Source organism: Vitis riparia, chromosome 10 (assembly GCF_004353265.1).
Source record: "Vitis riparia cultivar Riparia Gloire de Montpellier isolate 1030 chromosome 10, EGFV_Vit.rip_1.0, whole genome shotgun sequence".
Classification (NCBI taxonomy): domain Eukaryota; kingdom Viridiplantae; phylum Streptophyta; class Magnoliopsida; order Vitales; family Vitaceae; genus Vitis; species Vitis riparia.
In genome coordinates this window covers 4,430,004-4,445,260 of record NC_048440.1, presented here as the reverse complement: position 1 = coordinate 4,445,260, position 15,257 = coordinate 4,430,004, and the positions used below count along the sequence as shown (strand labels likewise).

General features: G+C 32.7%; 2 protein-coding genes across 2 annotated transcripts in view; one reads left to right on the top strand and one right to left on the bottom strand.

Annotated features, from left to right (window-relative positions):
- Positions 1–15,257, bottom strand: part of LOC117924110 (E3 ubiquitin-protein ligase BOI) — a 92,479-nt gene that overhangs the window by 60,929 nt on the left and 16,293 nt on the right. The gene's annotated exons all lie outside the window — the stretch shown is intronic.
- Positions 435–1,682, top strand: LOC117924109 (fe(2+) transport protein 1-like). Its single transcript, XM_034842670.1, has 3 exons — positions 435–1,034; positions 1,143–1,292; positions 1,377–1,682. Exons 1-3 carry the CDS (start codon positions 435–437, stop codon positions 1,680–1,682), a joined length of 1,056 nt encoding a protein of 351 aa, XP_034698561.1.

The following is a 15,257-nucleotide window of genomic DNA, read 5'->3' as shown; positions in this document are numbered from 1 at the left end:
ACAGACATACTAAAATCTCACGCACGTGTGTTTTTAATGGAATTTTTTCTTAATTTAAGAATAGATCAGTTTTTAGATTTTATAATTTTTTCAATAAAAGCATTGAAACCATGTAAAGCACGTGATTCAAAACTCACGGAACGTGGTTTTAATAGAAAAAGTAAGAAAAAATTAGTCATCCTTGTGCAATGCACATGCAACACTAGCCTAAACACAGGCCTAACATACGCTTCCTTCTCAGCAATTAAAATACTTAAATACCCTTAAAATTATTAATTTTAATGTATATTAATGGATATTTTTTTAATATATTTTGCCCTCTATAAACCCAGTTTGGACAAAATTCAAAATACTAAATTTGATATTGGAGATACTTAGCCCTAGGCATATGGTGACTATTTAGGACTCCACTGCGGCTCCACTGCTCCATAGTCATGGCTTCCTTGAAAAACCTTGGAGCTCTAACCCTCCTTCTCCTCCTGCTTTCCTTGACAGTGCAAACTTGGGGCAAGGAAGATGCCGACGGAGCGGGATCGGAATGCCGAGTGGCCACAGAAGTATCAGAAGAAAAGGCATCAGCCTTAAAGCTGAAGGTGATAGCGATATTCACGATACTGATTGCTAGCATCTTGGGCATCTCCTCCCCCATACTTCTACGAGGCATGCCACTATTTAAACCAGATGGAAAAGTGTTCGTCCTGGTGAAAGCATTTGCATCGGGTGTTATCCTGGCCACCGGCTACGTCCACGTGCTGCCGGATTCATTTGAGTGCTTGACTTCTCCATGCCTGCCGGACTATCCATGGAGCAAATTCCCATTCACAACGTTCATAGCCATGGTCGCAGCCGTTTTAACACTGATGGTGGACTCTTTTGCGATGAGTTATTATAGGAAACATGGTATGAATGAAGTGGAATGCGAGCATGGGAATCAAATAGAGCATAGACATGGACATGGGCATTCACATGGAGTTGGTGTGAAGAAGCTTGATGAAGAGGCCTCAAAATTGTTGAGATACCAAATTATTGCTCAGGTATGATGATTCAAACATACATATAGCAACCACAGCAAAAATGGTAATAGTAATGGTAATAATTTATAAGTAGAAAGGTTTAAGATTTTACGGAATTGATGGGTGCAGGTACTGGAACTAGGGATTGTGGTGCACTCAGTGGTGATTGGGCTTTCAATGGGGGCCTCTCAAAATGCACGTACAATCAGGCCCCTCATTGCTGCTATTTGTTTCCATCAATTGTTTGAAGGAGTGGGTCTTGGTGGATGCTTATTACAGGTGAGGATTGATCGATTTCTACATCAAAACCACCCATACGCTTTTCAATATTAATATTAATTTCATCACCATCTCCATCCCCAGGCTGAATACAAGGCCAAGATGAAGGCCATCATGGTGTTTTTCTTCTCGGTCACCACCCCCTTTGGGATCGCGCTGGGAATCGGCCTATCACATGTGTACAGTGACAACAGCCCTGCGTCTCTGATTGTGGTTGGTGTACTGAATGCTACATCAGGTGGACTACTGAATTACATGGCGTTGGTGGACCTGCTGGCCGCTGATTTCATGGGCGCCAAATTGCAATCAAACATGAAGCTTCAAATGTGGGCATTCATCGCTGTGTTATTGGGTGTGAGTGGGATGTCCTTGATGGCAAAATGGGCCTAAAATACCCTAATCTTTTTGGCTATCTTATTCGTTAATGGGCCTACATATTCAATTCACCAATTACTTGCAACAATAATTCATTAATTTGTCTTCAGTTCGTTCCCTCAATTCATTAGTTTTTTTGTTTCCTTTTTCGGTGAATACGATAACCAAGAAACTACTCTCCCATGCGTCGAATATAATCGTCATCACCAATGGGTGTGCCGATCATATTTGATCTATTTCAAATAGATAACTATCATAAAATAGAAAGAAAAAAAATTTCTATGATAGAAAATCCTCTTTAATTCTTAATTGGTTAATAACAATTATGCACATGATCATTGGAGGAGTCAGCATTTTGCGGGAGCAATCTTTAATTGTATATACATTTAGAATCTATATTTTTTTTTCCTAAGTTAGATTTAACATTTGGCTTTAGTCAAGTGGTCTAGAGTTTGAATCTAGCTCCTAGCCATTACACATAATATTACCAACGTTTTTATCTATTTTTATTAAAATAAAATAAAAACTTTTTAGTTTTATTTATTTTTATTAAAATTGAATAAGGACCATAAAAATAAAAGATATTAAAAATATAATTAATCTAAAAACTTATAAGCTAAATATATAAAAATAAAATATCAATTTCTACTTCAAATTAATTTCTTTCTCTTTTGTTTATTTTTTTTCCTCTTGTATATATATTTTTTCTAACTCTCGAGCAAGTTTTTTCTATATCTAATTCTCTTATTACTTTTTTCTTAAAGGTTAAAGACAATAAAAGTAAAGTGTATTAAAAATATAATTAAAACTAAAATATAAAAATAAATATTAATTTCAGCTAAAAATTATTCTCTTTGATTAAATTGAAGTGAAATATGACTAAACCTAAAAAATTATTATGTAAAGTATTTTAATTCTTTCTAGATACTAGCTCCATAAAAAAATAACAAAATTAAAAAGTAAACTTAAAAAATGAAATTTTAAAAAATTTAGTCCGATATAAATATTTCACTTATTTATACTCATCTATGTTCTTTTATCACTTATTTGTAACATTTTTATTCTTTTATCGTATCTTCATTATTTTTTACTTCTCTATATCCATTTGTGGACCCCATATTTTTGCACAATGTATTCCCACTTGATGGCGAACTCGCTTTTTATTTATTTAGTGAAAATTTGATTTTTAAAAAAAAAAAACTTGGAATCACCACTTATTTTTATTTTATTTTTGTAAGGGAAAACAAAATAAAAAAGAAAACTATAAGTATGACTCCTATTTGGAAAAGACAATATATAGAAAACTAAAGTCGAGTCTGAAAGTCAGATTACCTATTGGGAAGATATGATGGTGAATCGTAACACCCCTCTAAGCTCATATACGTACTGCCTCTACTAAACAAATTAAGGGAATTATAACACTTAATTAATTAATTATAGATACCAAGAAAAATAATCATGCAAATAACTATATACAAGTCATGGTGAAAATCAATATACACAAAAATAATGATAAAATCTAATTACAAAAATATACAAAATAAATAACAAGAGAATTATGAAAAAAAAAATGATTTATTGAACTAAATAAAATAAATAAAAGATTTTTTTCAAAAAATTTCAAAGGAGTTTATTAAAAAAAATTTCAAATTAATGATTTCAATTTATTTATTTAATTCAATTTCATTTGTATTCAATTTTCAAAAAGAGTTATTTACATTTATTGTATCAAAAAAAAATTATTACAAAATTTCAATTTGGCAACAAAAATTATTTTGACTTGCTTTTACCAAGGAATGAATTTTGACAATTTTATTTAAAAATGCATTTTGATTTATTTCATTTAAGAAAAGTGACTTATACAAATTATTAAAAAAAAATGACTCCTCTATTTCTAAAAATTACTTTTAATCTCATTTTAATTCAGGGAAAAAAATTATAAAAAAAAAAATTTGGACAATTTTATTAAAAAATAATTTTTGGGATAACTTTATTTACAAAAAAATCTTAGAACAATTATTATTAGAAACAATTTTTTTTAATTTTATTAAAAACGATTTTCTAGATTTTACTAAAAACATTTTTTTGGATTTTTATTAAATAAAATAAAATAAAATAAACTTTCTTTTATTAAGAAAAAATACTTTAAGACTATTATTTTATTAAAATATGTTTATTGACTTGTTCCTCTTATTTAAAACAAAATTTTGGTTTGTTCGATTTTCAATTCTATACATAACAAATAAACATATAAAAACGAATATTTACAAAAACCAATAAAAGTAAAATCAAATAGAAGTGGGAAATAAAACATATACTCAAACAAGCTTACAACAAGCTCAATGTCTTCCTACGGCTTTTTGAGTCTCACTTTCTTCCATGAAATTTCATGTTCCACGTAGCATAAATTTGTACTCAGCCAACAAATTACAGAATTGGCTCATGCAAAAACAAAAATAGTCCAAATGTAAATAGCTAAAAATGTATAAAATTCAAAATCGATATTCAAGCCCAAATTACTGTAGGTCTTAGTCCAAAATATCCAAATTAATAACCAAAATACAAACACAATCAACCAAACATAAAATTGGATATATTAGAATAAATTCCAGTAGGCATAAATTTAATATTCCATAATCCAAGCCTAATTTAATATACACCACAATCGTCCCATGTCCAAATTAAATATCAAATTAGTCAAGCTCATATCAAATATTCAAGTCATCCAACAAATTTTACCTACATTGTGGGCCCGAAATTCATATCAATTAACAAGCATACATTAATAATACACATGGCCAAAGGAAATAATATCTCAAACTCAATCCTATAAGATCAAACAAATAACCAATAAGCAATAGACCCTAATCCAAATAAGATAAACAATATGCAATTGACATAATCCAAATATCCCAAATTAATCACCATATGCAATATATCCACAAACCCAAATTCAATATCAAAAAAATAAATAAATAATACACTATAGAGATCAAGAATTTATTATAATAAGAAAATAAAAACACATAAATAATAAATAAGGAAATGAAAAGTTACCCAATTTCAAAAAAGAGAAGAGAGTAGTAGTAGAGGTGTGGAGGAGGGTCACCGGAAGTGGCGCCAACAATCGGCCGACAAGTAAAGCAGTGTAGTGGGTTTGGGTGAGAGAAAGAAAAATTTTAAAAAAAAAAAAAAAAAAAAGAACAGGAAATGGGAAAAAATGAAGAGAAAAAAATGAAAAATCAAGAAAAACAAAAAGGAAAAGAAGAAGAGATGAGAGGGGGAAATGGGTGAAGTGTGGCCGTGGGAAATTGGGGGTGGAGAAGAGGAAGAAAAATAGAGAAGGAAAAAATTGGAGAAAAAAAATGAGGGTCGGTGTAACGCCCAAGTATTTTTTAAGGGTAATTTAGGAAATTACTAATAATAATTAAATTAGTTAATTAATTAATTTAATAAAGTGGAAGAGGGGTAAAAGTGTAATTTTACGAATAAATACCCTATGTATAAATTAGAAATTCTATTTCTTCTTGTTCTTTTCTGAATAGAGTTCCTGTTCGCAAAATTTCAGAGAACGTAGGTTGGAGTCAGATTTCAGGGTTGAAGAACAAATCTCTATAGGTAATATTCTAACCCCTAGTTTAATATTTTAGATTCATTCATTAATTTCAAACACATTAGATATCTTTTGGAAAACCCAAATCTAGATTAGGGTTTGTCTATTTAGTTTTTAAATCAAAACATTGAAAATTCATGAACATGAATTATTTCATTGGTAAAATAAAAAAATAAAAAAATAAAAAATAAAAAAATAAATTAATTAAATTATGAACATGGGGCAGTTTATTGTTGGAAATTGAGAAACTTTGAAATTTAGAAGAATAAATCTGAGTAAAAAAAAATGAAGAAAATTTCTGGGCATGTTGTGGCGGCAGGTGATAGCCAGAGAATAATAAAAAAATAAAAAATAAAATAAAATAAAAAAAGACTTGTTGGTTATGCCGTGTGCAGTGGGAATGAGAGAGTGAGAAAATAATATTTTACTAATAAAAAAATAAATTCTCATGTGCTGGAGTGGCAGAGAGTGTAAAAAGAATGTTTTTCATATATATATTATATTAATAAAGTAGTAATGGGTAGAAAAGAAAAGAAAAAAAAATGAGGTACAGGTGTTAGGAATGAGTAGTAATGCTGAGTATGAAGACTAGTATAATATGGAGCTAGGTGTTGGAACTTTTGATGAGGTATAGGTTCTTGCTAGTAATTGTTAAGTAATAATAAACCAGATTTTTTTTTTAAGAAATGAGGTAGCAATTCAGAGAATTAGGAAGTGCAATAATAATAATATTTATATATACAGGTTTATGTAAATAAAGTGAAGTACAAGATTAGTTGGTAAAATTAAGCTAATAAATAGAATAAAATTTAATTAGTAAAATAAATAGAAAATAGTTAAGTTATGAGGTGTTCTCTGACTTAAATTAGAAAAAAAAATTATAATTAAATAAAGAATAGAGTAATTAAATTATTACTTTGTTAATCAGAAATATTAATCTTAACATTTAGAAATTTTAGGATTATCATATTTATATTTTGAGGTAAATAGTAATAGTTGTCTTTTTATTGTGTTAGGTGAGGAGTAGACTTTTCAGGGTTATTTTTCCTTCAAGGTCTTTGCATATTTTGAGATAAGGGAAGTTAATGCAATATTTATAAAATTAAATTATTTTATATGTTATTTTGAATTGTGGAAAGGAAAATGATATTTTGTTACCATGCATGGATCAAACTATTTGCACTAAATATTATGTTGCAATATTTTGTTTTATTTATGACACAAAATATGGAGATATTATGTTGCGTAAATTTGAATACTTGAACAAAAACATCACTCTGGTTTATTTGGTCCTTGTCAACGGGATATAATAGTTGACTATTCGGCCCTGTCAACGGGAATATAATAGATGACCTTTACATTTCATGGTGGGAATGTAATTGATTTGGACCCCAGCCTCTAAGGGTTTGGTTAGAGGTTACTAGTACTAGTAGTGTTTGGTTCCTTCCACCAGGAACAATTTGAGGCTAGCCACCCATTTGAAAAGTCCCACCTAACTGGACATTTGATATTTGATAACCAGAGTAATGAAAAAAATTGAATGGATTTGATTGAATCTTATGTGAAAGTGTTTGAATTTGACATGAAAATGGTTGGTTGAAATTTAAATATATTGGTATTTTTGAAACTCTAATATTTGATGAGAAAAAAAAAAACGATATCTCCTATTTGAAATGGAAATATTTGATCCATGAACTACATTAATATTCCTTATTGGGCTGTGAGCTCATTCCCAATTGTTGAAAATTTTTCAGGTACTCTTAGTTCGGGTAAGAAATGATGGATAGGCTGAGGAATGGTCATCATTAGGATTTGACTTAGGATTTTATGTTGGATTTTGTTTAACTGTTAGTTATGTTCATTTGGATCCTTTAGTATTTGGAAGTTATTTGGATATTGATCCTTCAAATTTTATGTTAGATCAAAGTTGAGTTTTGGAGATTTTGAAATTTGTTCTAGTACTTGAATTGTTTGAGGTTGCAAATATTTGGACAATGGATTTTGGATAGTGGATGTTTTAGTTTTGAAATTGAATTTTGAGGATTTTAGATTTTGTTCCGCTACTCTGAACAGGTATTTGATAATTGGTAACTTCCAATTACAAGATAATTGTTTAGGTCAGGTTACACTGTAAGCCTTCGCGTTTAAAGTGTGAATTGATCGTCACGCCCTTGGAGTGGGTTTTGGGGCGTGACAGAGTGGTATCAGAGCACTAGGTTTTGATCTTGATGGGAATTTGAATTGGTTTAGATTGGGAATAGATGAGTGACGCATTTGTTTAAGTTTTAGTTTCATTTAGTATAAATTCCAATTCTTTCTTTATTTGGAAATTTTCTAATTGGTTCTTTAGTGACTAATTTAGTTATGCCTTATTATTTTAGGACATCATGCCACCAAGAAGAGCAGCTTCTTCACAAAACAGTTAGGCTAATGATGATGTACCTCCAGTTGAGGGTTTGCCTCTTGTGAGTGCAGAAGGGATCTATAGGTATCTTGGGACACTAGCTGGTTTAGTTGAACGCCAAGCTCGAGCTATTGGGACTAATGTTCAAGGACAGTCTTCATCTTCTAGGGGTAGGTCTTTTGATGACTTCAAGAAATTGGGTCCTCCTTACTTTTTTGGTGCTACAAATCCCACAGAGGCAGAGGCTTGGATCCTTAAGATGGAGAAATTCTTTGGTGTAATAGATTGCTTTGAGGAGCAAAAAGCCTCTTATGCGGCTTTTATGTTAGATAAAGAGGCAGATCATTGGTGGCGTATGACTAGGATACTTTTTGAGGATCAGGGACCCATAACATGGAGACAATTTAGGGTGGCTTTCTACAAGAAGTATTTCCCTAACAGTGTTAGGCGACAGAAGGTGGGAGAGTTTATTCGTTTGGAACAGGGGGATATGACTGTGGCTTAGTATGAGGCCAAATTTACAGAGTTATCATGTTTTTCCCCACAGTTGATTGCTACAGAGGAGGAAAAGGCATTAAAGTTTCAGGATGGATTAAAGCCTTATTTGAAGAATAGGATATCTATTCTGAAGCTTGGTGTCTATTCAGAGGTTGTTGATAGAGCCCTTATAGTAGAGAAAGATAATGAGGAGATTCATCAGTATAGGGAACAGCAAAGGAAGCGAAATAGGAGTGATGGTGCTCATGGTAATCAAGCACAGCGAAGGTCTACATCAAGAAGAAATCAGAATAAAGGGAAGGCAGCGCAGAATTTAGATGGGGCTCGTCCTACTTGTGGTAAGAAGCATGGGGGTAGGTCATGCTATAGAGAGATTGGAGCTTGCTTTGGTTATGGGAAGCAAGGACATTTGATCAAAGATTGTCCAGAGAATAGGAAGTTCATCACTGGGAAGCCTAAAGAGAAAAATAAGGAGGATAAACAGAAACCCAAAGCCCAAGGACGGGTGTTTGCTATGACTCATCGAGATGCTCAGGCCACTTCTGATGTGGTGACAGGTACTCTCCGAATCCACACCTTATTTGCTAAAGTCTTAATTGATCCTGGATCAACACACTCTTTGGTTTCAGTATCTTTTGCTGGTTTGTTGGGTTTGCTTGTTGCTAGCATGGACTTTGATTTGATTGTTGCTACTCCTGTGGGAGATTCTGTTGTGGCCAGTAGAATGCTTAGAAATTGTATTGTGATGCTTGGTTATAGGGAAATGCCAGTTGACTTAGTACTCCTTGACCTTCAGGATTTTGATGTGATTTTGGGGATGGATCGGTTAGCTTCCTACCATGCCTCTGTTGACTGTTTTGAGAAAAGGGTGACGTTTAGTATTCCTGGTTAGCCTAAGTTTAGCTTTGAAGGGAAGCATGTGGACAGACCACTGCGTATGATCTCAGCCTTGCGAGCTAGTAGTTTGCTCAAGAAGGGTTGCCAAGGATTTTTGGCTAGTGTGATGAGTAATGAAAGTGATTTGAAGTTGGAAGACATACCCATAGTAAGGGAGTATCCTGATGTCTTTCCAGAGGATTTGCCTGGCTTGCCACCAGAGAGAGAGGTGGAGTTCACCATTGATCTGGTACCAGGAACAGGTCCTATGTCTAAGGCCCCATACAGGATGGCACCTGTGGAGCTTAAGGAGTTGAAAGTTCAGCTTTAGGAGTTATTAGACAAGGGTTTTATCAGGCCCAGTGTTTCACCTTGGAGAACTCCTGTTCTATTTGTGAAAAAGAATGATGGCTCAATGAGACTTTGTATTGACTATAGCGAGTTGAATAAGGTGACAGTGAGGAACAAGTATCCCCTTCCTCGGATTGATGATTTGTTTGATCAGCTACAAGGTGCGTGTGTTCTCTAAGATTGATCTTCGGTCTGGTTATCATCAGTTAAGGGTTAGAAGTGAAGATGTACCCAAGACTGCTTTTCGAACTAAATACGGGCATTATGAGTTTTTGGTTATGCCTTTTGGTTTGACTAATGCACCTGCTGCTTTTATGGACTTAATGAATAGGGTATTCAAGCCCTATCTAGATCAGTTTGTGGTGGTTTTTATAGATGACATCTTGGTATACTCAAGAAGTAGAAAGGAGCATGAGGGTCATTTGAGTATTGTATTACAGACCCTTAGAGATAAGCAGTTGTATGCTAAACTGAAGAAGTGTGAGTTTTGGTTAGACCGAATTTCTTTCCTTGGGCATGTGGTAAGCAATGATGGCATCTCAGTTGACCTTGGAAAGGTAGATGCTGTAGCTAATTGGAGAAGACCTAGTACTGTGACTGAGATTCGAAGTTTCTTGGGACTTGCTAGTTACTATAGGCGGTTTATAGAAGGGTTCTCTAAGATTGCCCTACCTTTAACTAAGTTGACACAGAAGGGAGTTAAGTTTGAGTGGTCTGATGATTGTGAATGTAGCTTCCAAGAGTTGAAGAATAGATTAGTGTCAGCTCCTATTTTGACTATCCCTTCAGGTTTAGGAGGATTTGTGGTGTATAGTGATGCCTCTCATCAGGGTTTGGGTTGTGTTCTTATGCAGCATGGGAGAGTTGTAGCTTATGCTTCTAGACAGTTGAAGTCTTATGAAAGGAACTACCCTACTCATGATTTGGAGTTAGCTGCTGTGGTTTTTGCACTTAAGATTTGGAGACATTTTCTTTTTGGTGAAACTTGTGAGATATTCACATATCATAAGAGTTTGAAGTATCTATTTTCCCAAAAGGAGTTGAACATGAGACAGAGAAGATGGATAGAACTACTTAAGGACTATGATTGTATTATTCAGTATCATCCTGGGAAGGCGAATGTTGTAGCTGATGCCTTGAGTAGGAAGTCAGTTGGTTCTCTAGCAACTATTAGAGGTTGTCAAAGGCAGTTACTTGAAGAGTTGAGGAGTTTACAAGTCCACTTTCAAGTTATGGGCTTAGGAGCACTTGTAGCAAATTTCAGAGTACAACCAGACTTAGTTGGGAGAATTAAGACCCTACAAAAGAATGATTCCCAATTAGTGCAAGTTATGGAGGAAGTTAAGAGGGGCAGTAAGCCTAATTTTGTTTTGTCAGATGATGAGATCTTGAGATTTGGGACTAGACTTTGTGTCCCAAATGATGAAGACTTAAGGAGGGAGCTTTTAGAGGAAGCTCATTGTTCCAAGTTTGCAATCCACCCAGGAGGGACAAAGATGTACAAGGATTTGAGGCAAATCTATTGGTGGTCAGGTATGAAGCGTGATATTGCACAATTTGTGACTCAGTGTTTAGTGTGTCAACAGGTGAAAGCTGAGCATCAGCGACCAGCAGGGTCTTTGCAGCCACTTGCTATTCCTGAATGGAAGTGGGAGCATATTACCATGGATTTTGTGATAGGATTGCCAAGAACCTTAGGGGGTAATAATGTTATTTGGGTGATTGTTGATCGGTTGACAAAGTCTGCTCACTTTTTGCCTATGAAAGTCAACTTTTCTTTAGATCGTTTAGCTTCTCTTTATATGAAGGAGATTGTGAGAATGCATGGAGTGCCAGTTTCTATAGTGTCTAATAGAGATCCTCGTTTCACTTCTAGATTCTGGCATAGTCTACAAAAAGCTTTGGGCACTAAGTTGAGTTTTAGTACTGCTTTCCATCCTCAAACTGATGGCCAATCAGAAAGGGTAATTCAAGTTTTGGAAGACTTGTTGAGAGCTTGTATTTTGGATCTGCAAGGTAATTGGGATGATCATTTACCTTTAGTAAAGTTTGCCTATAACAATAGTTTTCAAGCTAGCATTGGGACAGCACCTTTTGAGGCATTGTATGGTAGAAAATGTCGATCTCCTATCTGTTGGAATGATGTTGGAGAAAGGAAACTTTTGGGGCCTAAACTTGTGCAGTTGACTGTTGAAAAAGTTGCTTTGATTAAAGAAATATTAAAAGCAGCTCAAAGTAGACATAAGAGTTATGCTGATAATCGTAGGCGAGATTTGGAGTTTGAGGTGGGTGATCATGTGTTCTTGAAAGTTTCACCTATGAAGTCTGTGATGAGATTTGGGAGAAAAGGAAAACTTAGTCCTCGTTTTGTGGGTCCGTTTGAAATATTAGAAAGAGTAGGCACTTTGGCATATAAAGTAGCCTTGCCCCCAAGTCTATCTAAGATTCATAATGTTTTCCATGTTTCAACCTTGAGGAAGTATATTTATGATCCCTCTCATGTTGTGGAGTTGGAGCCTATTCAAATTTCTGAGGACTTGACCTATGAAGAGGTACTCATTCAAATTGTGGATGTGATGGATAAGGTACTGCGACATACTGTTGTCAAGTTGGTAAAGGTCCAGTGGAGCAATCATAGTATCCAAGAGGCCACTTGGGAGTTAGAAGAAGAAATGAGAGAAAAACATCCTCAATTATTTCAAGACTCAGGTATGTCAAGTTTAGAGGATTAAACTTTTGTTAAGAAGGAGAGGATGTAACGCCCAAGTATTTTTTAAGGGTAATTTAGGAAATTACTAATAATAATTAAATTAGTTAATTAATTAATTTAATAAAGTGGAAGAGGGGTAAAAGTGTAATTTTACGAATAAATACCCTATGTATAAATTAGAAATTCTATTTCTTCTTGTTCTTTTCTGAATAGAGTTCCTGTTCGCAAAATTTCAGAGAACGTAGGTTGGAGTCAGATTTCAGGGTTGAAGAACAAATCTCTATAGGTAATATTCTAACCCCTAGTTTAATATTTTAGATTCATTCATTAATTTCAAACACATTAGATATCTTTTGGAAAACCCAAATCTAGATTAGGGTTTGTCTATTTAGTTTTTAAATCAAAACATTGAAAATTCATGAACATGAATTATTTCATTGGTAAAATAAAAAAATTAAAAAAAATTAAAAAAATAAAAAAATAAATTAAATTATGAACATGGGGCAGTTTATTGTTGGAAATTGAGAAACTTTGAAATTTAGAAGAATAAATCTGAGTAAAAAAAATGAAGGAAATTTCTGGGCGTGTTATGGCAGCAGGTGATAGCCAGAGAATAATAAAAAAATAAAAAATAAAAAAATAAAATAAAATAAAATAAAATAAAATAAAAAAGACTTGTTGGTTATGCCGTGTGCAGTGGGAATGAGAGAGTGAGAAAATAATATTTGACTAATAAAAAATAAATTCTCGTGTGTTGGAGTGGCAGTATATATATATATTATATTAATAAAGTAGTAATGGGTAGAAAAGAAAAGAAAAAAAAAAGTGAGGTACAGGTGTTAGGAATGGGTAGTAATGCTGAGTATGAAGACTAGTATAATATGGAACTAGGTGTTGGAACTTTTGATGAGGTATAGGTTCTTGCTAGTAATTGGTAAGTAATAATAAACCAGATTTTTTTTTTAAGAAATGAGGTAGCAATTCAGAGAATTAGGAAGTGCAATAATAATAATATTTATATATACAGGTTTATGTAAATAAAGTGAAGTACAAGATTAGTTGGTAAAATTAAGCTAATAAATAGAATAAAATTTAATTAGTAAAATAAATAGAAAATAGTTAAGTTATGAGGTGTTCTCTGACTTAAATTAGAAAAAAAAATTATAATTAAATAAAGAATAGAGTAATTAAATTATTACTTTGTTAATCAGAAATATTAATCTTAACATTTAGAAATTTTAGGATTATCATATTTATATTTTGAGGTAAATAGTAATAGTTGTCTTTTTATTGTGTTAGGTGAGGAGTAGACTTTTCAGGGTTATTTTTCCTTCAAGGTCTTTGCATATTTTGAGATAAGGGAAGTTAATGCAATATTTATAAAATTAAATTATTTTATATGTTATTTTGAATTGTGGAAAGGAAAATGATATTTTGTGACCATGCATGGATCAAACTGTTTTGCACTAAATATTATGTTGCAATATTTTGTTTTATTTATGACACAAAATATGGAGATATTATGTTGCGTAAATTTGAATACTTGAACAAAAACATCACTCTGGTTTATTTGGCCCTTGTCAACGGGATATAATAGTTGACTATTCGGCCCTGTCAATGGGAATATAATAGATGACCTTTACATTTCATGGTGGGAATGTAATTGATTTGGACCCCAGCCTCTAGGGGTTTGGTTAGAGGTTACTAGTATTAGTAGTGTTTGGTTCCTTCCACCATGAACAATTTGAGGCTAGCCACCCATTTGAAAAGTCTCACCTAACTGGACATTTGATATTTGATAACTAGAGTAATGAAAAAAATTGAATGGATTTGATTGAATCTTATGTGAAAGTGTTTGAATTTGACATGAAAATGGTTGGTTGAAATTTAAATATATTGGTATTTTTGAAACTCTAATATTTGATGAGAAAAAAAAAACGATATCTCCTATTTGAAATGGAAATATTTGATCCATGAACTACATTAATATTCCTTATTGGGTTGTGAGCTCATTCCCAATTGTTGAAAATTTTTCAGGTACTCTTAGTTCGGGTAAGGAGTGATGGCTAGGCTAAGGAATAGTCATCATTAGGATTTGACTTAGGATTTTATGTTGGATTTTGTTTAACTGTTAGTTATGTTCATTTGGATCCTTTAGTATTTGGAAGTTATTTGGATATTGATCCTTCAAATTTTATGTTAGATCAAAGTTGAGTTTTGGAGATTTTGAAATTTGTTCTAGTACTTGAATTGTTTAAGTTTGCAAATATTTGGACAATGGATTTTGGATAGTGGATGTTTTAGTTTTGAAATTGAATTTTGAGGATTTTAGATTTTGTTCCGCTACTCTGAACAGGTATTTGGTAATTAGTAACTTCCAATTACAAGATAATTGTTTGGGTCAGGTTACACTGTAAGCTTTCGCGTTTAAAGTGTGAATTGACCGTCATGCCCTTGGAGTGGGTTTTGGGGCGTGACAGTCGGCCACCAACCGTGTGTGGGAGTTGAGAGAAAAAAATGGAAGAAGAAAGGGAGAAGAAAATGGGGGTTAAGTCTTGGATGTGGGGGATATGGGCTGAGGAATGGGGGGTAGGTGAGGATAAGTGGAGGAGATAGAAGAAACAGATATATAATATTATATATATATAATATTATAATAATAAAAAAAATAAAACAATTTAAAATATAATAAAAACTAAGAATTAAAGGGTGAGTGGACCAAAAATATCACATGTAATTGAGATTTAAAATTTAAGGAAAAAATTGGACTCAAAATTAAAGTAAAAATAAATTTTGGACAAATTTTGGAGTCTACACCATCTTTGTACTTTTATCATATCTTCACTTTTTTTTTTTTTACTTCTTTATATTCATTTTCCTTTATTTATCATATCTTTGTTATTTTTTTTCTTTACTATGAACTCATTATCGTAATTTTATTTCTTTAAATAAATTTTAATTCTTAATCTTCATTTTTTTATTTTCATAAATTTAATATGTCTTGGTTTTTTGCATTTGTAGCATATAATTAAATCCATTTTCTCTTTGTCTCTATTTGATTAAGCTTTCTTCTTTTAAGATTCTTTTCTTGAGGTACTCCTTCCCTTGTATCTTTCACCCTTCATAAAATTATTGAAC